This window comes from Talpa occidentalis, unplaced genomic scaffold (assembly GCF_014898055.3).
Source record: "Talpa occidentalis isolate TD23 unplaced genomic scaffold, MPIMG_talOcc4v2.1 talOcc4.11, whole genome shotgun sequence".
NCBI lineage: Eukaryota > Metazoa > Chordata > Mammalia > Eulipotyphla > Talpidae > Talpa > Talpa occidentalis.
In genome coordinates this window covers 19,217,436-19,244,436 of record NW_023601104.1, presented here as the reverse complement: position 1 = coordinate 19,244,436, position 27,001 = coordinate 19,217,436, and the positions used below count along the sequence as shown (strand labels likewise).

General features: G+C 38.0%; 1 protein-coding gene across 1 annotated transcript in view; it reads right to left on the bottom strand.

The window, feature by feature from the left end:
- Positions 1 to 24,458, bottom strand: part of SCG3 (secretogranin III) — a 36,764-nt gene extending 12,306 nt beyond the window's left edge. Inside the window, exons 1-10 of the mRNA XM_037501755.2 lie at positions 23,960 to 24,458; positions 23,258 to 23,310; positions 22,725 to 22,770; positions 22,415 to 22,630; positions 15,992 to 16,134; positions 15,050 to 15,199; positions 11,671 to 11,848; positions 8,300 to 8,416; positions 4,897 to 4,980; positions 3,201 to 3,338 (exon numbers count right to left, since the gene is read on the bottom strand). Coding sequence (XP_037357652.1) covers positions 3,201 to 3,338; positions 4,897 to 4,980; positions 8,300 to 8,416; positions 11,671 to 11,848; positions 15,050 to 15,199; positions 15,992 to 16,134; positions 22,415 to 22,630; positions 22,725 to 22,770; positions 23,258 to 23,310; positions 23,960 to 24,050 — 1,216 coding nt within the window. The 5' untranslated portion in view covers positions 24,051 to 24,458. The remainder of the gene's footprint in view (positions 1 to 3,200; positions 3,339 to 4,896; positions 4,981 to 8,299; positions 8,417 to 11,670; positions 11,849 to 15,049; positions 15,200 to 15,991; positions 16,135 to 22,414; positions 22,631 to 22,724; positions 22,771 to 23,257; positions 23,311 to 23,959) is intronic.
- Between the last annotated feature and the right edge of the window lie 2,543 nt (positions 24,459 to 27,001).

Sequence of the window (27,001 nt, the reverse complement as noted above, 5' to 3'; positions counted from 1 at the left end):
TGAATTAGTCCACTTATTGTCAATTAATTAACTAAATAAGCTACCTTCTCCTTTTTGGCTTCTGTAAAAATGTGAAAATAATAGGATGTTTAGGTGATAAGATCACCTCTTAACTGAGTTCAATTATCTGGCCCTAAACTTGACAAATGACAGCACTGGAATGAGTTTATGGATATTATAATGTTTTTCCCATCTCTTGGATGAGTTTTAAAAAAGATTTTCAATGACTCATCAAGCAGAAGTGAATGAGTAAACATCTAACTGGCAAAAAGAGCCACTCTTAGATAATGGAATAAAGTTTTAAAGTACATTGGTTTCCGGTGAGCAATTTACTTAAAAAATTAAGCAATTTTATGGATCTGGTTGAAACTAGAATAAATTCAAGTTCATTGGCATATCCATAAATGTAGGAATAATTATCAAATCATTCAAATAACTGTACCAGCTGGAAATTAATCTTTTAAAATATTATTCTTTTTAAAAAAGATTTATTTTATTTATTTATGCATACAAAAACTGGGGTACAGGCTAGAGGTGTGGGAGGTGAGAGGATTTACCAGAGACAGAGTAGGGAGCAGAACAGGCTGATGTACTGAAATACACTGCCATGTGGGTTAGCTCCCTGGCTGGGGATCGAACTCATGCTGCAGTAGCTGACAATAGCTTCATACTGCTGAGACTTAGCCCTTTGTGCCACCAGGGAGGCCCTTAAAATATTATTCTTAATGTGAGTCCCTGTAGAAGCAAGAGTGTCTAACTAAAATACATTCAAATGTGAATATGTCATTTTCATCATTTATAATTAAATTAAATTCTTTTACAATAACCCTGAAATGCGATGCATTTAAACCTGCTTTGTAAGTTGAAGAGTGATATAAATGAAGGGTATTTATTATAATAATTATTATTGTTATTATTAGTATTCCTATTTATGTTCCTCACAGGATGTAGGGTATGCTTGGCTTGGTTAATATATATTTACTGTGGTTATCATATTATCTCACATTGCAAGGCCAAAACAGGCTCCCTACAGATATTCCTGCCAATGTGCCCTGTTTATAATTATTTCCTTAAGTTGGAAATAGTTGGACCATTACCTCATTCCCTTGCTCTGCTTGTACAGTACTCCAACTTTCCCTCCCAAAGGGAGAATGTTCTACATACTCCTGACACATCAGTAAGAGAGATAAGCATGCACGTTTGTGGCTTGTGTGTTTGCCTGCATGTGGGTTAAGAACTATTCTCAGGTCACTTTTAAGTCTGATGGATCTTCAAAGGCAGGCACTGGCTCTTAAATTCCTTCTGTCTCTACTTCCTGAGTACAGTGACAGACATGACATTGGAATAAATATTTATTTGTGAATAAATGTCTCAGGAAACCCAGCTAACCCTGCTTTTACCTACATGATGTTTTTATTTTTCTGCCCTATGCAATATTTATTTTCTCCCTGAATTTTGTAACAGAGAAACAAAATAACTTCTGAAAAAATGCAAACAAAGCAGTTGCGATTACAAGAAATGTTGGCTCTTGGCTTAAGTTCAATTTGGTGTTTTCTAAACTGTATTTGAGTCAGTTTTCTTTATCTCATATAATGTGGTCAGTGGCTTCATGAGTAAGTTAAATATGTAAATAAGGGAGGTCAGGGCTAACTTTAGCCCCAAATCTGATCTTTTCCTGATGTTTCAGGAGTGACATTGAATGGATGGAGTTTTACTCTCCTTTCTCCCCACTATTATCTTAAGACAAATCCTTATGAGAAAAAAAATCTAACCTCATCATTAGTCTCCAGATACATCTTATATAGGCAGTAGTGTTGACCAAGATCAGCTCTATCATACTCCTTTTTTATATAATGTTGTTCTAAAAAAAGCTAAAAGGTCTGTGAGCACCTGTTTGTAGGGATATTTGCACAGTGATAGAAGGTATTATCTTAAGCACTTAAGATAATAAGTGCATGATGCCTCTCTAGAAGATGGCCTGCTGTGTTCTGGGAAAACGCTATCATTACGTACACTGGGTTGCATCCAGAAGAGACAATTGATATACTGGATTTCTGTTGGCGTGAGCTGTAGGGCTATGACTGCTCAGTTCCTGGCTATGACTGCTCTGTTCCTTAGGCCATGGGACCACTCTTTTCCTGATTGGTTTTATTTTAAGTTTACTTTTCATTATCTACCTCACATCCATTAGGATTGCTATTATAATAAAAAAAAATAATGAAATGAATGTATTGGAGAGGATGTGGAGAAATTGGAACCCTTCCACACTCTTGGTGGGAATGTGAATAGGTAAAGATGCTACTGAAAGTAGCATGGTGGTTCCTTAAAAAATAAAAAATGAATTACTACATGATCCAGAAATCCCATTTTAAGTATTACCACCTCCCCACAATTGAATTCAGAATCTCAAGGAGTTATTTGTACACTTATGTTCATAGCACCATTATTCAGAGTACCCAAAAATGGAAGCAACCCCAATGTCCAAACAAATGAATAGATCAACAAAATGTGGCAGATACATATAATGGAATATTATTCAGTCTTATAAAGGAAAGAAATCCTGTCACAGGCTACAACATAGATGGACAATAGGATAGAGTAAAAATTGAACCCCAATAATGTATAAGAATAAAGATGAAAGCACAAACTTTATAATTATTAGGCTAGTTTAAATGAGTGCTCTTTTGTTCTTTAAGGCATTTAGGTTATTTAAGGAAATTTGATATATTGGATTTATGATTTTTAATCAAGTCTTGAAACTATTTGTCAGGTTGCAATCACCATAAATGATTATGAAAATTTGCTTTGTTAAATCTATAAAATTTGATGACCTTTTTGAGTAAATAGTATGACTAGGGGATTGTCAATTATTTTAAAGAAATACTGTTTAATAAATTCGTAAGGTCATAAATAGAGCATTAAACAATGCATGAATGGTTGTAAGCATTTCTACCCAACCACAAAAGCCCACTGGACACTAAAGATCAACAAAAGATGAAACCATTTGTTAGTCCACGGGACTTAAGGTCATTAGACACAATTGCTATTTGAATAATAGTACCATGTGCTAAATCTTGTCTATATAGATGGTGTTAATTTCTCAGCTTCTGAGGACTGGCTATTTGGATCACCCTTCTAGGTGTGGTAAAAGTCTTTGCTTCTCCAGTTTCATTGCCAACCTCCAGCTATCTGTTCCATACCTTTTGGCTCATCTGTCTTTGCTCTTGGATTGGAACTATCAACTTTTGTGGAATCCTTCAAGGTTCCATATTCCTTTTCCATCTTTGCTGCTTCTTCCTTGGTACTGTCTGTTTCTTCATGGCTCTTCTCTGAAGGTGCTGTAATCAGATGGAGCACTGTTATAGCTCTATTTCACTTAATTAATTCCAAACATATGTTAAATTTTATTGAGAAGCTACAGTTTGAGGTCAGATCTTTTTTTTTTAACTGAAAAGGGTATTAGTGATTATATAATCCAACTCCTCCATTTCACAGAAGAGGAAACCAAGCCCCAGAAAGGGGATGGATGTCCCCTAGATCTCTCATCTAATTAGCGGAAGAGTCAGACCAGCCCTCTAACTTTCCAGATCTGTTTTAGTATTCTTTCCTTTCCACCATAAAATGTCATTACAGCATTGATTATTTTCCTTGCTTCAATCAAAATAAGCAAACAAGTGGGATATGTAGGTCCCAAAGTAAATTTGAATCTTGATTCTGAATGAAAATAACTCTGCAGTTGTCTAATCTCTCCTCAATGTTGTGTTTTTGAAGAACAGTCTTTTAATCAGAGTAGCACCTAAGAATTTTGGGTTTATGGCAGACACTTCTCTCCTCTGCCTCTTCATGCTCCCTTTACCCTGGTGACCCCAATGGTCCCTTACCTCTAGCTCCCCCAATGCAAAGAAGAGAACTGGACCCTTGTTGCCAAGAATGAATGGATAATGCTTACTTCTGGTTTTAAAATAGCTGTATTTCCTCCTAGCAACCCTATACTGAATTAGAATATTTCAAATCTTGAAGCAGGCAACCCCTTAAACATAATTATAGTACATCTCTGTGGTCAATAAAGTAAGAAACTTCAATCTAAAAAGCTTTTTCCCCCCTCAATAAAAGGCTTATACTATAAAAATAGGAAAGAAAAAAGAAATCAGTTGTTTCATTATGCAAAATACCCACTATAGTATTATTATATATATGCCTAATTTTATTTCATAGTTGCAGTACAGTTCTGTTCCTGATTTTAGTGATTAACATCATTATGGAAGAGTGTTTCCAAGTTATTAAAAGCTGATTGAAAACATCATTTTAAAAGTATGTATATTATGCTGTCAAATATATGAACATAATTTCTGCAATGGAATCTATGATCTTTTCCTTTTGCTCTTCCTTCCCCACTGAAAGGAGGCTCCTTGGCACAGCTCAGGGCTGTGGTACTTGCTGTGCTGGGTAGAGAATGGGTGGAGGTGCAAAAGCAGAGACTGAGAGAAGTGATAGAGCCTGTATCATACTACATCAGGGCATAGACCATCATCCCAGGGAGAGAAGATCTAGGAGGAGAGAACAAGTTATGGGACAGTAGGGAGTGGACAGATGACTAGTACAGGAGTCTGGAAAAGCAGTGATTTGGGGAGAGAAAAAGATACCTGAAGGAGAACTGAAGGAAGGATTACTCAGTTTTGTGATGTAGCGCTTTGTGCCCCAAGAAACCTTAGTAAACACCTACATTTCTTTCCAGTGCTTCTTGGGATCAAATTTTCTGTGCTACAAAATTAGCCAAGGTTATAGTTACTTATTCTATGGTTAGATTTCAGACTATAACTTTTTGAAATCTGCAATTCTGTATCACTATTTACCATTCAAAGGGTTATTGTGCTAAGAGGTAGGGGAAAAAAATACCTGGGAAAAGCTTGCTTTTATTGTCAGTAACATTTTTTTCTAGCTTATTCTTGGTCTGAAGAGCAATCGTTTCATCCAAGTTTTCTGGAAGGAAGAGAGGAAGAAATAGAACTTTGTTTCCTGAAAGATGATTATCAAACTTGCACTAAAAATGTTTAAATCTCACCAGAAAGTATCCCAATCATAATTCCACTTTATTAACTGTTAGCAAGAATTGTGACATGAATTTTATTTCTATAAATCATAAGCACTCAGGGTGACAGGCATTCTATTTGAGATTGTCAAATTCAGCATCCTACTCAGTTAATTGCTAATCCCTTATGCATTTCTGTAGCTACTGCTAAAACACATGCAGGGTTGGGGCCTGTGATGTGGTCTGATATAATCAACCAGATTATAACTAACTACACCCTGATTTTCCTTTGGAGATCCTGACCCAGCCCATCCTCAGCACACTTGACCCCCTTGGTAGCTGAAAAACCCAGGCCTGGCACCCAAAGGCTATCATTACTGGTTAAGGAAGGAGCATATTCTCCAGCCAGGCCAATGAGATTCACTACTGGGAATCCTGGGGCAAAGAGGCTCTTTTACTGCTAGGATTGCTATATAGTGAGAATGTGCGATTGGGTCATCCCAATCATCTTGTTCCAAGGCCTGTCTGGAATGAATCAACTTAAGAAAATCAGAGCTGTGAGATGGGAAGAGAGGGATTCCTCACACTATTGGTGGACTAGACAATCCTGAAGCCAGAATACTACCATCTCTGGCCTTTTGAGTTATAGGAGCTAATACTTTTCATTTAAGCTAAACAGCTAGATTTCTGTCAACAAGAGCTCTCATTAATTCATGTGTAACAGTACTATTGTTAGTCTTTTAAAAACATTTTTTATTGAGGTAAAACACTGTATAAGTTTAAGGTGTGCAATGTACCAACACAGCATTAGCTACCACCTCCATTATGTTAGGTGCTTTTAAGGGTGATCTACTCATATCACCCTGAAATCTGTTTCCACGTCTTTGTTTTAATTTTGCTTTTTGGAGTTACATCATATAGTTGTTACTAGACAGGAGTTTAGACTGTGACCACTTCAAGGTAGACAATGAATTAGCATCCCCACTGTTTTTATTCCATTAGTCAAGTAGCCACATATTCATCTCAATAAAAGGGCAGGGACTTCTTTGCTATTTGCAAACAAGCATTTCCTTGTAATTAGCTTAAAAAGATTCCATTATTGTTTTGTATTATTCCCCCCCCCCCCCCCCCCGCCAAATAAACTTCCCTTTCACTGTATCCCATTTCTTGTTTGCAAAGAATATCAGTATATTCTATCATGAGAAGCATCCTGTTTTCTTCTTTGAAATAATACCCATGGCAGCAAACTTTGTGGTCACTGCATATAGTTGGGAGAAGAACAGAAAGGTGGGGGGACTGGTTACTTCTTGTCACTCTCTGAGAAGGAAGGAGAGGAGGTCAGTCAATCCTCTCTCACCTACCCATGCTGCCCCTGACTCACACAGTCTGAGTGTGATTGTCCATGGCAGTAGAAGTCAAAAACCAATTGCTTAAACAGAAAAATTCTTTAAGAAATAATTTTCTTATTGTTTTCTCATTTACACACATATGAGAAAATAAAGAGAAAATAAAGTATACAGAAAAAAATAACAGATGTCCAGATGATGTTTCAGTATATTCCCTCTCTGCTTTCTTTTTATAGATATACCCATTTTTAACACCAAAATTGAGCTCATCTTCTATAACAGCTCTAAGCACTCAACAGTATATCATTAATATTCCTCCCATCACTACTCTTTATAAACAATTACATGTATATATGTATACATTTAATTATTAAAAACACAAACATTTAAAAATAACCTTTAAATAATCCATCATAATAAATAGGTAATTTATTTTAGATAGTTTCCTCTTGTGGAGTATATAGGTTATATCCATTGTTTTTTCTTGAATGCATGAACAAATTTTTTTTAATAAGTAAATCTTTAAAAAAAAAAGATTAAAAAATGCTCTTTTATAATAAGAAAAAAAGTATAATTCTTTTCATGTAGGAAAAATAGAATTTATACAGAATAATTCTGGATTATTCTTCCCTATGAGATATTCTCTTCTGTTTAATTCTCCCTCCACCACCAAAGATCAGAGTAAGGGTCTGTGAGGTCATCTTGCCCAAAGATTATCAGGGGTGAATGGCATTTGTTGATTAATTAAACCAATCAGGAAAACAAGACTTCTTCTTTTTCAAAAACAACCTACATCTAGAATCAAAGAATGTCTAAACATATATAAAATTCAAGGAATCAGGGGTTGGCAAATATATTCTGGTAAATGCCTGATGGTAAATATTTTTGACTTTGTAGGCCAGATGGTCTCTGTAACAACTACTACTAAACTCTGCTGTTGTAACACAAAAGCAACTCTAGACAACACTAAATCAAATGAGCATGGCTGTGTGCCAGTGAGACTTCATTTATGGACACTGAAACTTGCATTTTATGCAAAAAATTTTTTCTCATGTTACAAAATATTAGTCTTGGGGGCCTCCCTGGTGGGTTGGGAGTTAACTCTCAGCGCTGTCACCTTTATTGCATGAATTCCATCTTCTGTGAGGAATCTAACACACATATGGGGCAGCAGACCTCTCCTGTCTTGCCTGCTGCTCCTCTCAGCAGTGCATTTCAATAGATCTGCCTGTTCTGCTCCCCCCTCTGTCTCTGGTAAATCCTCTCACCCCCTCCCCCACCCTCTGGCCTACACCCCAGCACTTATATGCGTAAATAAATAAATAAAAGAATTAAAACAAAACAAAACTCTAGCTTTTTAAAAATATTTTTAACCATTTATAAACATAAAAGCCATTCTTAGTTTGTGTGCTTTACAAAAATAGGCTGTAATAAATTTATCATAGATAACAAGATCCCTTATCATAGATAACAAGATCCTTCAGTATTTACTGAGTAGGGATTCCTTCAGCATGACAGAGCTGGGACCAGGAAGCAGAACTTCTGAGGCCTAAACCCATGCTCTGTCCTTCTGACCATGTGGACCTCTCCAGTTAAAATCAAAACTCATTTAGTTTTGACCATCCAGACGTAATTAAAAATAAATATTTAATTTTAATTAAATCATGGAGATGATTAGAGAAAGTAGTAAGACAAAACATAATAAATGTGAAATATCTGTGCTTGAGCTATAATCATAAAGATAAAGACTTGAAAACTTCAGGTTAATTTTATTTGTTCATTATCAAGCTGGGAATTCTAATTACTCAGATGATTCAGGCTATTTTGGCATAAATTGTCATTATTAGTGAGGTAATTATTTTCAATCCCTAATTCACATTGGACAATGAAAATGACCACAATGAAAACAAAACAGAATTCTCACCAAGGTAGGAAACACCTTCTTCTGGAGATATTGTGCCGTACTTGACCATCATCTTCACAAAGTCAATCAGCGTTTTCATGATAGTAATCAGTGTTTCTTTCTCTTTTGCCTCTTTTTCTATATAAAAGGACAAAATATTTTTAAAAACAAGTTAAGCATAGCTTCATCTTTCATTGTGAACTTAGCAAGTATGACTTCTTACTGAACTATTTCTTACAACACTTATAGCCAAAAGCACATACATTCAATTTACAAAGAGCCTAAGACTTAATTGGGAATACAAAACAGTGTACAGATATACTGAATTTTTTTAGAAATGGGCAATTATAACTTCTCCAACAAGATTTAATTGAATCTAATATATTTTATTAATAGGATAAATGATAAAGATACAGTTTGCAACCTGAGATAATATGAAGTGAAAAGGAAAGTTAGAAGATTGGTAATCCAAATACTTCTCTACTGTACATTTTTGAAGGTAGAAGAGCTGTTCTCATTAATCAAACTTGATATTTGGAAACAAGAACACACATCTATATTTTTTAATATAAGGTTTTTTTAAACAGTAGTATATATTGATTTGTAAACTCTAATTCATTTGGAAAAAAACATGCATATAGTAAAAAGATTCCAATGATACAGAATAGTAAAGACAATATTCTCTTCTTTCCTCAACTCCTATTCCCTCTAGGTAATAGTTTTTTGGGAATTCTTCATTCTTGGTGGAACAAGGCTGATGATGCCATAATAATTCACTAGATGCAAAAACTCTAAAATCAGAAAAAATCTATTTCCATTTTTGAGGAAAAGAAAAACTGTGATGATAGAGAAAAATCCATTTTCCCTATTCTTTTAGCTGCCATGAAGATATTCTTTAAGTACTTCTAGCCTTTTCATCCTCCCCACAGAGTTGGTAGGCAATAACAATCAGTCTACATTTCTTACTGATGGGGATTTGGAATCTTTCTTCTTCTGCTGCCTGGGAACAGTGGAAGGCAAGAATCTGAGCCAAATGCCTGTTCAGATCCAAGACTCAAGCAGACTCAGACAATCCCTGGGTTTGACTGTTATAAAAGCAAGGCTGAGGAATAGGGAGTGAGCAAGCTTATTGTTGGAGTTCACACTCACTGGCATTCTACAACTCAGTCTTCGTCAGTATCAGAGCTATTTTGTTTTAGTACTTGCTTCATTATTTCTCAGTTGTTTCAGATTTGGGTAAGAAAGATGGAAACTATCAGAAACTTCTCTGTAAGTAATCAAATTAAAAATTTGTAAAAATATAGGCAATAAAGAATCAGATGAAAGAAACTGAAAGACAAACTAACAACATTCTATGTAGTGAAATTTTTTAAAGATTTTATTTATTTATTTATACATACAAGGACTGGGGTGTAGGCCAAATGTGCAGGGGTGAGTGAGACGATTCACTAGAGACAGAGTTGGGGAGCAGAACAGGCAGATGTACTGAAATACATGGCTGAAGGGAGCAGCGGGTAAGACAGTAGAGGTCTGCTATGCCGTATGTGTATCAGTTCCCTGGCCGGGTATCAAACTCAGGCTGTCACAGTGGGCAGTCTTGGTGGTAGCTCTGAGAATTAACCCTTAAGCCACCAGGGAGGCCCTATATTAAGTGGAATCTTAAAAATACCACACAAGGGCCTCCCTGGTGGCGCAAAGGGTTAAGTCGCAGCACTATGAAGCTATCTGCAGCCACTGCAGCAAGTGTTTGGTACCCAGCCTGGGAGCTAACCCACATGCCACAGCAGACCTCTCCAGTCTTGTCCGCTGCTCCCCTCAGCAGTGTATTTCTGTAGATCCACCTGTTCTATTTCTCACTCTGTGGTGAATCTTCTTACCCCCTGCACCTCTGGCCTGAACCTCAGCTCTTATATATATAAAATAAATAAATCTTTAAAAAAAATACCACATAACTCACAAGATTGGCAGAGAGAAGTAGAAGAGATATAGGGGAGATCTTAGAAAAGGACTGGAAAATAATAACTTTAGCTGTCAAATTATTTGCTCAACTTCATGTCCATTTAGGTGTTTGGTATCGTGTTGCTACGGTTCACTGATGAGTGAGTCACGAGGATGACAGAGGTTCTGAGCTGGGCATTAGCCAACCAAAGGGGAAAGTTGGCTCTGAATCCTCAGATGAACAAGCTCTACAACCACCAACACAGAGGCCAGTGTCATATGGGCAGTGCCTGGAATTAAAGGACAAAGGATCTTCTCTAGAAATGAAAGCTCTTGCTAGAGTCAGGTCTTGGGGAAACAATTTACAGTGACAGAAATCTTTACTACAAATTAAATCTGGGACTTAATCTTTGAATAAGGAGAGGAAGTCACAAAAGTAGTACAGGACATCTATCTAAACAATAACACAGTCCCTGGTAGCTCAGGGGTTAAAGACAGCCACTGCAGCCGGAGTTCGATCCCCGCCTGGCCAGGGAGCAACCCACATGGCACAGCAGACCTCTCCTTCCTCTCTTGCTGCTCCCCTCAGCAGTGTATTTCACTGCCTGTTATGCTCCCCACTCTTTCTGGTGAATCTTCTCACCCCCGCCCCCCAGCCCCGCACCTCTGGCTTCCACCCCAGTTCTTGTATGCATAAATAAATGAATCTTTAAAAGAAAAAAATATTACCACCACAACAGAAAATTTGCCCATGATTATCATCTTGGAAAGTTAGCCAAAAATAAGCATGAGCTGCAATCCTGAGTTAACTTATTTTGGTGCACAAATAATAGAAAAAGTACAAGGCACGATTAAAGACTTTATTTTTTGATAGCAAATCATTGCCTAAATGTGTTTTTGGCTTCCATCTTCTTCTAGTTCAATGTTTAATTCACTTTAACTCAGTTGAAGACTGAAGTTGAAAATGTCTAAAAATTCAGAATTGTTTGAAAAATGATAAATTATGTTCCACAGAAATGATAACTATATTCCACACTGTTCCTAGTTACAGAGGAAGATGAATAAATCTTTAGGTATTTGCAATAAGAGTTGAGGGTGAACTGGATCAGGTCAGGGACACTGTCTGATTCATTTCCACATCTGCGCAAGGTTTGCTCCAATACCCCGAGCACAGCACATGTTCAATAACTTTGTTGAACAAATACATAAACCCACTGTTAGCAAGAAAATTAAATTATTCAGAAACTCCACCCCTCATCATTATCCCTTCCTAAATATTCCATGGCTAGTCCATTTCTTTTGAACAAATCAATGTGAACTGTTTTCCCCGAAGTCAGGATACATGTCATTGAGGATTGCATTTGAAAACTGAAAACAGGAAGAAAAAAAACCCGCCCACACATTTCCTGGAATTACTGTTTCTGTTTCACATGGTCAGAAAGCAGAGTGTTTACCTGAATCAATACTTTTCAGCAGTGCATAGAAATTTGGGAAATATTGGAGTTCCTCAAAATTGTCTTCATTGTAGGTTTTAGTTCTCCTTTCTAAACCATTCGTCAAGGTCACTGTGTTAGATACTGTTTCATCATTTTCTCCATTGGTAAAACCATCTTGAATTGCTGCCATTGGAGTCTGGGGAGGGGGGCAGGAAATCAATAAAAAAGTAAACATTTTGCCAGCTTGATTCTGGCATCTGTGGTGCTCTAGAATGAGAAGTTCAAGAATACCTCTTCCTTCACAAGCTCCTCCCAGATCAAACACTTTTTAGGCATATGGGCTTGTAGTCACATGGGAAGATCTGAACAGCCATACTTCGGGGATTTCTGGGTAATATTTTAGGGACTGTTTGGAGGATGCACACACACACACACACCCCCCACACACAAAAAACCACCCTCTCAGCTCTAATCTGTGTCCAGTGCTCCTCATCTTCATTAATGATCCATTATCCATTTATTGGGCTAAACAGAAATCTACAAGCTTTTCTTGCCTCTGTCTCTTCATTTCCTCCCATCCAATCCATCAGCAGCCTTTTTGGCCCTTACTTTCCAAATTTATTCCATATTTGTACATTGCTCTCTTTTTTTAAGATTTATTTTTTATTTTGTTTATGCATACAAGAGTTGGGGTATAGGCCCAGAGGGGTATAGGTGCGGGGGGTGGGGGGCAGGTTAGAGGATTCACCAGAGTCAGAGTGGGGAGCAGAACAGGAAGACATACTGAAATACACTACTGGGGGGAGCAGCGGGGGAGACAGGAGAGGTGTGCTGTGCCCTGTGCTCCTTGGAAGGGGATGTAATTCCTGCAGCAGTGGTTGGCGATAGCTAGATAGCACTGAGACTTAACCCCTTGCGCCAGCAGGGAGGCCATTTCTTTCTTCTTCTTTTCTTTTTTTCAAGATTTATTTATTTATTTGTAGAAGAACCAGAGGTGTGGGGGTGGGGGAGAGGATTCACTAGAGACGGAGTGGGAAGCAGCACGGGTGAATATACTGAAATACACTCTAAGGGGAGCAGCAGGTGAGACAGGGGAGGCCTGCATTTCTCTCTTTACTATACCACTCTAGTCCAAGTTGCCTTCATCTTTCACCTTCAAACCAGTACACCACTTACCCCCAATCTATTCCCAGAATTGCATTTTCCACTGTAATCAGCTACCTTATTAAAGCTGATCATGTAAGTTCTTTGTTTAAAATCTTTTTCTTCAGTGTTTTTCCATTGCTCTAAAATAAAGATCAGACTCCACATATGGCTTATAAGCTCCTGTGTGGTCTGCCCTGGGTTCAACTCCCCAGCCTCATTTCTCATTGCTGTATGTGCCAGCCCCACTGTGCTTATTTCATTTGCTTGCATAATCCACACCTCCTTCTCTACATGCTGCCTCTCATGCTCACGAGATAATTCCTGTTCAGTCTTCCGTTTTTGGCTCAAATCACTTCCTCAGAAAATCCTACCCTGAGTTTCCTTATTTGTGAGCTTTCAAAGCACCACATTTCTTTCTTCAGAACACTTAGTGTAATTGTAATTAAAATACATGACTATTTGAAGGCCATCTACCTCTTCCATTAGACCTTAAGCTTTATGAGAGCGAGGATTATGTCTTTTAAAATGAGTATTGTATCCCCAGCTCTTGGTGCATAGTTGATACCTCAATAAATATTTATTGAAAGAATTTTAATTTGCATTTCATTCACACTGTGTGTTTAGAGAACATAAATGAATAGGTCAAGCATATGGACATTTTAGAGATAGATTTTTAAAAAGTGCATAATGGAAATGATCATGAAAATAGTTATGTCCATTTCTAGTCAGACTAATGAACTTGAATGAAAGTCAATAAGAGTCTGATAAATTTAAAAGTTTTTTTTTTAATAATGGGTGTATCATCAAAGGTTATTTAAAAAGATAGAAGCTGGCAGAGATTGAAAGCAGGGAGAACAAAGAAGAGTTTTTGGCTATTTATTAAAAAAAAATCCATGGGGCCTCTCTGGTGGTATAGGGGTTAACTCTCAGCACTATCAAGCTATGGCCAGCTACTGTAGCATGAATTCCATCCATGGCCAGGGAGCTAACCCACATGGTGCAGCAGACCTCTCCTGTCATGCTGCTCCCCTCAGCAGTGTATCTTAGTAGATCCACCTGTTCTGCTCGCCACTCCCACCCCCAACACCTCTGGCCTATACCCCAATTCTTGTATGCATAAATAAATGAAATAAATCTTTTTTAAAAATCCAAACCCAATTTCTGTTTTCTAGCTTCCTATAAAATAGCTTCCTATGTATGGGATAGGACGTTGGAAGGGATGAGGAGTCATGGGGTCTGGGTGTTCTGGGGAAGGTAATCAACGGAGTGGTGAGGAGTTTAATATCTCCCTATGATCAGCTCCATCTAGAGTTTTATGTATTTATTTTTTAAAGATGTATTTATTTGTGCATACAAAGAACTGGGGTACAGGCCAGAGGTACAGGGGATGAGAGGATTCATCAGAGACAGAGTGGGGAAGAGAACAGGCCGATTGACTGAAATACACTGCTGAGGGGAGCAGTGGATGAGACGGGAGAGGTCTGCTGCACCATGTGGGCAGCTCCCTGGCCAGCTGGGGATCGAACTGATACCATGGAGGCTGTGGATAGCTTCACGGTGCTGTGCTCAACCCCTTGCGCCACTAGGGAGGCCCTCCATCTAGAGTTTTAAAAGGAATTCAAGAAGGAAAGAAAGATCTCAGTAGCTTGGTTGATGCCAAAGAAAAGATGAAGAGAGACAGGCTCCAGCAAAGGGAAGGAAGGATGAATGACTAGCCAAGTAAAAAATGAACCTCTGAACCACTGAAAAGAGGAAGAAGCAGATGGAAGAGCACAGGGGAGAACAGACAGCAGCACCAGGCAACTAGGATGGGGGAATATAAAAGCTGGTGTGGCCCAGTATCAAATCAAACCCATGTTTCTTTTTTTTAGGACTCTGGGGCAGATGATGATAGCCACTGTGAGTAGCAGCTGGACAGGACACCAAGATGGCTGTGAAAGATCTGGTTCTAGATCACTGGGATTATACAAATATTTGTTATACAAAATAACCATCTGACATAATTTTATGTAATATTTTACTTTGGGGTATGAGATGTAACCTTTACTATATGTATCTTTAAATATTTTTCAAAGAATAGTTCATTTATAATTTTTTAACTTACCAATATTTCCCAAATACATGTTTTAAGTGGGCTAAAAATGTCTTATACCGCTAATATTCTTTGGCACCTAACACAGTATTAATTATAGACAAGTCCACATACACTCGTGCACATGTACATACATGCATATAATTCATAAATACATACCACTTTCTCTGATATTTTTCCAACCTGACTTTCAGTTCTGCTTGTAGGTTTATTGGGTTCTTCCTCATAATTGTTGGCTTCCTTTGAGATCAATTTTTGTAAGACCTCTGCTACTTCATCTTCCAGTGTGTGTGCTTGGCTTTCTGTGATCTATTAGAAAGAGTCAAAGCATATATGACTTTTTCCAATTTTGGGGGATGGTAAAAATCCTAGACTAACTTCTGTAATTGAACACATACTTCTAGAAGTTGAGAGAATCTTCTAATCCCTCTCCCTGGACAATGCTTTTTTATGCCTTCTAGTATATGCTGACTATAAGAGTGACTTCCAGCACTTTGGGTTCACCATCCACATCAGGCTAGTGGTTGGAACCCCTGGCAATTCAGTTTGAGAAACACCTTAAGAACTGTTTATCCCTCACCTCTAGGTCATGGACAAGTTATCTTTGAAATCCCACAAAATTAGCCCCCCGCTAAAATCTGCTAGGATTGAATTAAGTCTGAGGAATCAAACTGAGGCAGAGCCAAATTGGGTTGCTTAGAATTTCCCAAATATTACACACCTTTGCTCATGTAATATCCTTCTCTTTGCACATGTGTCTTTTACTTGTGCTGATAAATCCTAGCCATCTTTTTAAACTCACTTCAGATACCTTCTCTTCTGAAGCTTTTCCTTACTGCCCCAATGAATATAACCCACTATCTAAACTGCTCTTATGGCATCTGAACTGCTTTTATGGTTCTTAGGCAGCTTGCATTATAGGCATGCATGTATGCATCCAGTTACTCTGATAGACTCTTAAGTTTTTAGGGGAAAAGAATAGTGTCTTGTCCAAAGTAGATGCATTATAAACATTTGACTATTTGAATCAAATGTGGCTAGGGTTCTTAGCATATTCCAAACTGTACTAAGAATTTGGTTTATTCTTATGCTACAACTTACTAGGCCAAGATTCAGTAGTTTAGAAACAATCTTGTCAAACACTCCTCTGTCATTTTCCTCGTAAATCCTGGTAGCAATTTTCTGGACAATGTCTTCAGCAGTTAGGGGGGTCCCATCCAGTTGATGAAGGCCATCTGGATCATCTAGACAGAGCAATCATACTTTCACATCATGGTGATCATAGACTTATTTCATGGATCACATTTATAATCTGTCCTTATTTTTTGTAGAGTCAGATATTTATTCATGGTGGTGCTTGGTCCACATAACTCTTGATTTGAAATAAAAATTCAACTTCCAGTTAATAATAATAAAGGAAATCCTGAAAGTTTCTTATGTGACTATAAGAGTAGGAACTGAAGACAACACAAAATGTCCATTCTGTATATACATAATATATACAAATACATACAAATGTATACACTATAATACAAACAATATTATGCCTTTTCTGTCTATAGTATGCTATATAATCATATAACCTTCTGTGCATTATATGATTTGATTTCCATTTCTACATAAGGCGTAGATTGTTAATAACCTTTCAAGTACTCTCTTTGCCAGTAAACCACGGGACGAAGGATGGGGGTACCTATCTTTTATCTCACACCCAGCATGAGAATGAATACTGAATATTTTATGATTTACCTGTAATAAATATTTATCTCTAACTGACCATGTGTCAGAGGGCCTTTATATAAGGCAGCTTAATGTGACAAGTCCCTTTCTCCAGAGAATAGTAAATTCATTCTATATGCCTGCAATTTAAAATTTTAAATGTGACAACAGATTTTCACAAAGTAATATGTAAATCTTTGCAGAGAAGCTTGCAAATATGTCTCCTTGGCTTTCCTAGGAATATATTTGGCAGGACTACTTGAGACTAAAGCGAGGGCTTATCCTGAGGGAAAGAGAGGAGGCAATAGGATTGGGGGCAAGGAATTACACTGTATCTGAGGAGAACTCCAGGTATCAACTGGTCTTTTTGAATGTATACCACATTGAGCAGTTACTAATATGTGCAAGTTTGCAAGGCGCTTAGCTTTCCCTGTCATCTCTAGGGAGATTGGAAAGATCAAAATTTTAGCCCTATGCAGCAGACCTCTCCTGTCTCTCCCGCTGCTCCCCCAGCAGTGTATTTCAGTCAGTTTGTTCTATTCCCCACTCTGTCTCTGGTGAATCCTCTCACCCCCTGCACCTCTGGCCTGCACTCCAGTTCTTGTATGCATAAAAAAAATAATAATATACCATTATTATTATGGAGCATGGGCTTATAACTAAAATAAAGGAACTGTAATTATCTTTTAGAGGAAATAGACACTGAATCCCTGAACAAGTTCCATCTTGATAATTCTGGTCATATTCACTCAAAGAAAAGAGAACCTAGTATTTCTATTCTGATTCTGTCCCTTTCATCCATGGTTTCTAGGTTTCCAAACAAAGAATTTCTTCCTGTTTCTCTCCATGGCTTTTCTTCCAGACTCTAGGAAGATGGAAATAAATACAGCCTCAAGGAGAATATTTTCCTTTTGCTTGGAAAGAAGCTTAGGAAAATGAGTAGGGTGATTATATGGAGAACTGTTAAATTCTCTGACAGTATATTTTTGCTGAGGTTTTGGCCAACCTGTGATTCCTTTGAGCTCTTCCAGTTCTATGTTACCAGAGTGACTAATGAGCACAAAAGCCCTTGACAAGACCCCCACAAAATCAGTTTCCCTTCTGACTGAAAATCTGGTTCATTGTCCTTTCACTTTTTTTTTTTTTCTTTAGGAGCAAAGACTATCATTTAGTTCTGAATTTTCCATTTCTGGCTGTAAGTCGAACTCTTGGGAATATATGAAGCAAAAACTGCCTGGGTCTATGCAGAGGTGGAAGAATTTATTTCCCTTCCCACTTATCCCTCAGGCTCTGAAAAAGGAAGAATATTGTTTGCTTGCTAGAGCTGGAAAATAACTGTGATGACCGTTTTCAGTTCATTTACTTCACAACAGGGAGAACATTAGCAGCACTGAAAAAAGAAAAAAAAAAAACAGCCTCTCTCCTCTGCTGCACTGCTGTATTTTTTTTCTATTATTTTAAATTTTTTTCCACCACCATTCTATGTGTCCCCTTGTTCCCTTTCCCTCCTTTCTCCTTCCAATGCTCAAAGCCCTCAGGATATTTATTGATGCCCACTAGATTTTGAAAGTATTTTACATTATTGAATTTTCTGCTATGTAACTGTTCAGCACATTTTCTTTATCATTCTGACTCTAATTCCCTCCATTTTGTTGAAAATTGCTGTGCTATATTGAGCTAGAAACCTGGGCCTCCCCTACTAGAGTTTTGTTAGATGGGCTTAATGGTTGAATGGTAGGTTATTGTTCCTGACCTCCTATTAGTTGCCCCTGCTCCTCTAAAATGGACAGAATGACTCTGAATGACGACTTTACTCTCATTGGAGTATTTCACCCTCCTAAACAGACCTTCAGAGGGAAGCCAAACCTGGCTTCAACATTTAAAACTTTAAAAAAGCAGCTACAACATTTGAAATGGATGTGAAAGAGCCATATCCCAAGTCATCATCTGCCCATTATGTTTTAGATTATCAACATCTAATGCCAAATCTGACATTCATTTGTTCAACACAACACATTTTTATTAATATGAGCCAAAATAATAAGAATTAATAAGTCTTAATATGGGCCAGAACTGGAAATTGAATGATAAATAGTTTAGGCAAAGTCCATAACTACACAAAGCTTATTGTCTAGTTTGTAGATTGATGCACAGTAACTGCTTAATGGATATTCATTGGTGAATGCACACAGGAGCCCTATAGTTATTACTTCATGAAAGAAACTTGGAGAAATTCTGAATCACACAAATTAGAAACACTGTGCCCTATAGCACATACCCCTTTGGAGGGTTCCAAAAGGCGTGACTATGTCTGGGGTAGCACGCCGAAGTCAGGTTTCGTTACTCTCCTTTCTGGGATTTAAGTCTGCATACCTCTGAGGTTTTACTCACTTTGGTGGTCCCAGGATTTCAAGGGTAAGAGATGAACCAGTAATTCACTTATAAATCATTCTCTCCCAGAACTTTCTCTAACTTCAAGTGAACTTAAAATGACTCCTAGAGCCTAGGACTAAAGCCAGAGCCATCAGTATTAGCATTCAGTACTTTTCAACTCATTTGGGATGGTAATAAAATATTGACTAATTTGAATACAAGTTGCTCAAGTTAGTGGTTGGATTAGAAATAGGGCTATGCCTCTGCCTGCATGTACAACCAGATTGACCAAAAAAACTCAGTCTAACGAACATTAGACTTTTAAAAATTTATTAAATTAAGTAGTCAGTTCACTGAAAGTGGTTTAATCTATTTTGCATGTAAGTTATGCCCAATTTGGAGTCTATTTCTAGTCTAAATATTTTAAGTTAAAAGATAAAATTCAGGGCCTCGCCGGTGGCGCAGTGGTTGAGCGCTGGGTTGCGAAGCTGCCAGCAGCCTCTGCAGCGCCTGTTCAATCCCTGGCTGCTCCCTGGCCACCAGAGGAGGGTCCCACATGGCGTGCAGACCTCTCCTGCAGTCTGCTGCTCCCCTCAGCAGTGTACTTCGGTCCTTCTGCCTACTCTGCTCCCCGCTCTGGCTCTGGTGAGTTCTCTCACCCTCCCGCACTTCTGACTGTACCCAGTGCTTGTATAAATAAATAAGTAAATCTTAAAAAAATAAATAAATAAAAATAAATAAAAGATAAAATTCAAGGAACCCCCCCCAAATTTTGTTAGTATACAATATGAAATGTGTCAAAATATAAACCATCTCCCCAGTCCTATGCATGTCAAACACATCTCCTTAGGCTAGTAGAGCCCATGAAAATTAATTGGTCGTTTTTTTCCTGGCAGAGATAAATGGCATAATTTTCGTGGGGTAATGGAACAACATAAAGGCATGTAAGAAAATGTGTAGTCCCTCTTAAGCACTGGTCCTCAGAATGGAAGACACTTTCTTTTCCTTCATGCCTAGGGACATCAGTTTATTTAAGCCTTTATGTACTCTTTGTTCATTCATTTATCAATTCATGCAATGAATTCATGAGCATCCAGATTTTGGGGCTACAATGTCTCTGTTCTTGTGGCATTCTCAGTTTTGTTTATGTGAAAGACATAAATCATAAGTTGTCATACTTAGGTATATAAATTTACAAATCGCATAAAGGATTGGGGAAGGATTTGGCTTTTATCCCAAGAGTAAAGCGAATCTATTTCTGGGTATTGTGCAAAAAAAAAAAAAAAAAACATGTTATATTTGTGTGTTGAAAAGATCCCTTTGGATACCACATGAAAAATAAGCTGTAGAAAAGCAAAGCTGGAAGACTCATTACAAGATTTTGCTATAGTTCAAGTGAGACATGATTGGAGCTTGGAAAAGGATGGTGGTGCCATACACAAAAATCAACTCAAAATGGATTAAAGAACTAGACATAAGACCTGAAGCCATAAAATATATAGAAGGAAATATAGGCGAAACACTACGTGATTTGCACATCAAAGACATCTTTACAGACACATCACCCAAAGCAGTGATAGTGAAGGCAAAGATAAACAGCTGGGACTACATCAAATTAAAGAGCTTCTGCACAGCAAAAGAGACAATAACAAAAACAAAGAGAAACCCCACCAACTGGGAGAACATTTTTGCACACAACACTAATGATAAAGGACTGATCACAAAAATCTGCAAAGAGCTGATGAGACTCAACAACAACAAAGAAAATTATCCAGTCAAAAAATGGGCAGAAGAGCTAAAAAGAAACTTCTCTGAAGAGGAAATGCAAATGGCCAACAGGCATATGAAAAAATGTTCAACATCACTTGTCATCAGGGAAATGCAAATCAAAACTACCATGAGATACCATCTTACACCAGTGAGAATGGCACATATTAAAAAAACTAGCAACAACAAATGTTGGCGAGGGTGTGGAGAAAAAGGAACTCTTCTGCACTGTTGGTGGGAGTGCAAACTGGTCCAACCACTGTGGAGAGCTGTGTGGAGATTTCTGGACCTACTAAACATAGAGCTTCCATATGATCCAGCAATTCCACTCCTAGGTATTTACCCAAAGGACACAGAAACATCAATTCCAAAGAACACCTGCACCCCTATGTTTATAGCAGCACTGTTTACAATAGCTAAGCTTTGGAAACAACCCAAATGCCCAAAAATAGATGACTGGATCAAGAAGAAGTGGTACATATATACCATGGAATATTACTCAGCATTCAAAAAAGATAAACACATGCAATTTGCAGCAACATGGATGGCGCTGGAAGGGATCATGCTCAGCGAAATAAGCCAGAAAGAAAAAGAAAAATACCGGATGGTCTCACTCATAGCAGGAATCTAGAAAACTTAAATAAGGGACCAGGAAAATGAATAACTATAAGAAAGTGAAAATCAAAATTAACAAAAAACTATGAACCAGAGACACTTTTAGGGGGGCGGGGGCGGGAGGGGAGGGATTGGGGTCAGAATGGGGGGGGGGCTGCAATTGTATGGGGAATATAAAAATACAATTTATTATTTAAAAAAAAAAAAAGAGAAGGGAACCCATTAAATAATCTCTAAGTTCACATAAAAAAAAAAAAAGGATGGTGGTGATTGAGAATAGAGAAAAAATTAAAATAAATATAGGAGTAACATTGATAAGAATTTGAGAGATAAATAGAAAGAGAGAGAGTTTGATTCTCAGATATTTGGCTTGAAAAACGGGATGAGAAAGAGCACTGTAAGAGGGCTGGCTTATAAAATGAACAGAGATCAAATGTTTTTTGTTTTTTTTGAGATCAAGTGTTTAATCTTGGATGTGTGAAGTTAAAATTGGTTTTGAGACTTCCAAGAGAAGATGTTCAGTAGGTAGACAGGTATAATCTAGGGCTGTAGCTCAGAGAGTCTGAGGTAGTGATATCTGACATCAGGATATGGAGGGTAACTGAAGCCATGGAAAGGTTAGAATGATCTAGGGGGAAAGTATGTAGGTAGGAAGAGAATACTGAAAAGGAAGTAATGATATTTTACCTTTTGGGGGGAATTTTATTGATTTAATTATTTGAGAATTAGGATACTTTGCAATAATAGTGAAAATATGAAAAGTTAAGATGAATTCAATAACATAAAATATAGGTAATTGATATATTTTTTCAAATATCAGCAAAGAAGCCTTTAAAGAGAAAATAAAATCTGGGAGTCTGTGGAGCTGGGACTTCACACATTTTAAATTATTTACTGATTTGAACTTTATCTCAGTTTTGAACCTAATTAATAACAGATTATGAGTGTATAAGAGGTATATTCAAAATACAGGGCTTTCTTTTAACCCATAGTCAGAAACTCCAAATTAGAATACAATTGTTAGCAAGATTTTCCCTCCTGTTTCCTTACCTTGAAATTTATGATCCAGGCCACTCTTAGTAGAATCATAGTCATCAATCAGTCTTCGATTCTTGGTTGAATCAACATCTTCCACATTCAATTTATTGTCATATGAGGAGCTTCTTATAGATTGTCTTTCTTTCTCAATCTGCTCCTTTTCTGTTATTGCTTTTAATAGGTTCAGGTTATCAACAAAGGAATAATTGCTTTCACCTGGCTTGTTTTCTGGAAGAAAAGTCCCCAAGTCCAACATATACATTTAGTTATGATTCTCATAGCCTACCTTATTTAAATTAACACCAGTATAATTTCTTTTTACCTGGAGTGTATGTTTTTTTAATCTTGTCTACTTCTGCTTCAGCAATCTGTGAAACAAACAGGATAGAGACCTGATTAAATCATTGTCCCACTACTTACCAAATATGACAGTTTAATGATTTCAATCTCCAGATTTAGTTTTCTGGTTTGTTAAATGTAGACTATTTCTACCTTTAAGCATTATTGTAAGGATTAAATAAGATGAAGTATAGAGGCTTTATAATATTAATTCCTTTCTATAATATTGGTGAAAGAGAAATCTCTGGCAAATGAAGCAATCTTATAATAGGTTGGATATGATGTTGAGCTTACTGAGTTATTATACAGTCACCTCTATATATTATACAAAACTCTTTATAACTGTAAGGACATAGAAATTAGCAAAATTATATTTCCTATTCTAATTTGACAACTTACTATTAAAGTCCTGTAGGTTGTGAATTCAAAATGGTAAAAATGTCACAGCACAATTACCTTTAATAAGAGTAACAAAGGTAAAATGAAATAGCATTTATAATTTTACTTTTGACCTACCTGTTCATTCAAAGGTCTTTCTGCACTTAATTCTCTATTATGTAAAGGTTTGTCTAGAATAAATGCACACAAACATAAATTTAATTGTGCATTGGAAAGACATAACATCTTTTATTAAATAAAATCTTAAAAAAAAAAGAAAAAATATAAAGAGAAATAATTTTGGTGACTATGAAACAAAAAAATATTAACAAAGATTATAATGATTATACAATAAAAAGGATTATCAACATTGCTTTGCTTATTATTCTGGTGCATTTCCTGAATTAATAGAATTACACATTTTTTTCCTGACCAGAAATCTAACATATAGTTCTAATACTTGTCTTAGCTGTTCCCCACTACACAGAGCATAGTTTGGCTTGGCATTATTACATTAAAATCTCTTTTATCATACAGTTCACGTTATGAATAAAATATTCATATACTAAGAAAGGTTGTAAGACAACTAGAAGAAAGAAAAAAACCCAACTACTTATTAGCAGGAAAAGCCGTCTTTTTAAGATAAGATCTTTCAAAACAACCCGTGTTATTGCTCTATCATTTAAACAGTGAGGGAGAATCTGTCGTTCGTCTCCAAATTCAAACTGATTTGTCGATATGATTCGATCAGAAAATGACTCAAGGTGATTTACAGTTCACCAGGCGTTTACCTTTTTGTGGCGAAATAAAAGGTAAATGGGAAGAAAAGTGTCTGCGTACCTTGGCTGCCTCCAGGTTTGGGAAAAGCTTGAAGTGGGCTGCTGTGAAGCACCAGCACCAGAATCCAAGCACCGGTCCAAAGGAACCGCATTATTTCTCTCTCGGCTTAGAAACAGCCTGGCGCCGGGCTCCCGGAGCTGCAGCTTTTGTTATGAATGAAAAGGAGGAGTAAAAAACAGGAAGAGCTGAGAGGGCGGGTGCGGTGGAGGAGAATGGCAGAGAATTTGCCTTCGGAGCTTCGCGCGCTCGGGAGCCGAGGGGATGAGAAAAGGCTCCGGGCACCCGCGACTCAGGTCTTCAGGTGGGGGAGAGCGCTGTCCGCTCCGTGGGTGCTGAAGTTCCTGTGACGCGGAGCCGGCCGGGTCTGCTAGGGCGTAGCCTTACTCTAGCGCCCTCCTTAAGAGGAAGTGAGGAAGGAGACGCATGCTCCCTGTTAGCCAAAGGAGGGAAAGGATGGCGTCAGCGACTCCAAAGCTACTCCAATCCCCCGGGAATGAAAGGGGGAGGGGCAGCAGACCGAGCAGCTTATTTTCTGTGCCGCAGTCCTGCGCTCAGGGTCACCTGGATTGTTGTAAACTTTGACGTCATTGTTGTAACCTCCCAAGTAAACGTTATCTCAAGGACCTAATGCCTTCTCTGCTCGTGCACCTGTCAAGGAGAAATAGATAATCTTGTGGGAAGAGTTCTGCTTTGGGATTGTTCTTCTATGTCTGCTCCAGGCTCCCTTCTTTTCATTCCACCTTCTGTGTCCAAAAGGTAGATATAATTCCTATATCCTTAGAAAAGTCCCACCCTTTGTAATTTATGTAGACATACCAAGTATTTCTTAATGCTTTTATTTGTGTCTCAGCTTCATAGAGATTTCTTTGTGGGGCATTTCTTTTTTCTTTATTGGCTGCTTTGTAGCTATCACGTAGGTCTAAAAGTTACGCTGTTAAATAATTATTTTAAACAATTGACCAGGACTTGGGCACTGGTCCAGAGCTCCAAACCAGAAGCAGAGAGGAATGGGGGCGATGGGCTGGATGGTATGCCTTCAACATCACCAAAACCCAGAAATTAGGATCTTAAGCTTCTTCACTGGTCAAACCCAGGGCTTGACAAACTCTCAGGTGTCTTCTATAGAGTTTTTTGAAGTGGGAAATTCAAGGAACATTCTTTCAGATAGCTGCAACACAAAAGGGCCAGTTTTATTCTAAAATTTCACCTTCTCCACAAGAAGCAAATGCACCCTCTTAACCACAAAAAAAAAAAAAAAAAAAAAAAAAAAAAAAGCCTCCCTGGTGGCGCAGAAGTTTGGGATGCAGCTTATGGGGCTGTCCACAGTCTCTGCTGCATGAGTTTGATCCCTGGCTGGCCAGGGAGCAACCAACCCAAATGGCGCAGCAGACCTCTCCTGACTCGCCCGCTGCTCCCCTCAGCAGTGTGCTTTGGTCAGTCTCCCTGTTCTTTTCCCCACTGTGTCTCTGGTGAATCCTCTTACCCCCCACACCTCTGGCCTCTGCCCTAGCTCTTGCATGCATGCATAAATAAATCTTTTTTTTTTTTTAAAAAGGGAGAAAAGAAAAACTGTATTTTTGTAAATTTTTTCCCCAGGATACAATTAGGATTAAGGGCCTTGACTATCCCAAAGATCTTTCCAGAGGGGCATAGCATTTTTCATCACAAATAGATCAGGGAGGTGCTTTCTATGCTCTGAGAAAATTCTCAGAAGCCTAAGATTATTGAAAAAAAGAAGCTACCAAAAGACTTTAAATGTTGAATAAACCAACACTAATGTGAGCAGGGTGCTGAGTAAGTGCTTTAGTCTCTGAATTTTAAACAGAACTTGGATCCTTTCCTTTGGATTGTGGCATGCTGGGAACTAGTCTAAATAATGACTGAAAGGAGGATTCAGTATAATCAGGCCTTTGATGTCTGCACCCTGCTTTTTCAAGGAGCAAGTTAGTTATTCAAGTACCTCAAAACAAACAAACAAACAAAACCTTCCAAACAAATCTCTCTGGGGTTTTTGAGTTTGGAAGTCACTCAAATACCCACTTTAAGAATCCAAGGAGTGCTTTTATTCCAATAGCTCCTTCAAAACAAGTAGTTATCTTTTGGCAGTAACGAAATAACATTATTATCCCAATATACTGCATTAAAAAATTGTCACACTTTAAAAATTCGATCTCTGTAAAGGATACATCTTCTTTGTGTCATCTTTTTTGAAACAGAGAGAGCAGGCTCTGTTTACCTCACACTGTTACTGTGGAGATCAAATGGGTACATGTTTCAATCAAGTCTTCTTTTTTTTTTTTTGTGGGACCCTCGCCTGCGGCTGGGGAACAAACCAGTGCTGCAGAGGCTGCGAGGCTTCAGGTAACCTCACCGCCCAGCACTCAACCGCTGCGCCACCAGGGGAGGTCCTCGATCCAGTCATTTTGATGCCAGAAATATTTTGACACTGTGGTAAAATAAATCATGAAATGTCTTCAGCATTTAAGAAACATTACCCGGGGGCCTCCCTGATGGCGCAAGGGGTTAAGATGTAGCATATGAAGCTACCTGCAGCCTCTGCAGCATGAGTTCGGTTCCCAGCCAGGGAGGTGACCCACATGGAGCAGCCGACCTCTCCTGTCTTGCCCACTGCTCCCCTCAGCAGTGTATTTTAGTCAATCTGCCTGTTCGGCTCCCCACTCTGTCTCTGGTGAATCCTCTCACCCCCCACACCTCTGGCCTGTACCCCAGTTCTTGGATGCATAAATAAATAAATCTTTTAAAAAAAAAGAAACATGACCCAATATTATGTGAGATAGCCATTCACAAATTCAGACACAATTGCTGACCTAATTCTTCAGCCTCACTCTGTTCTTTGTTCTCTTCCTTACTCATCTCTTCTCTCATATATCTTTGCAGCTGGGAGGGGCTCAAGATGGAATGGAAGTAAGGGATGGTTACTAAACACATAGTATCATTTGCCTAAAATAAAACAGCATTTGACTTTTCTCTGCCATTTAGGCTCAAAGTGACTATAGTAAGTGGACACTAAATCTAGGAATG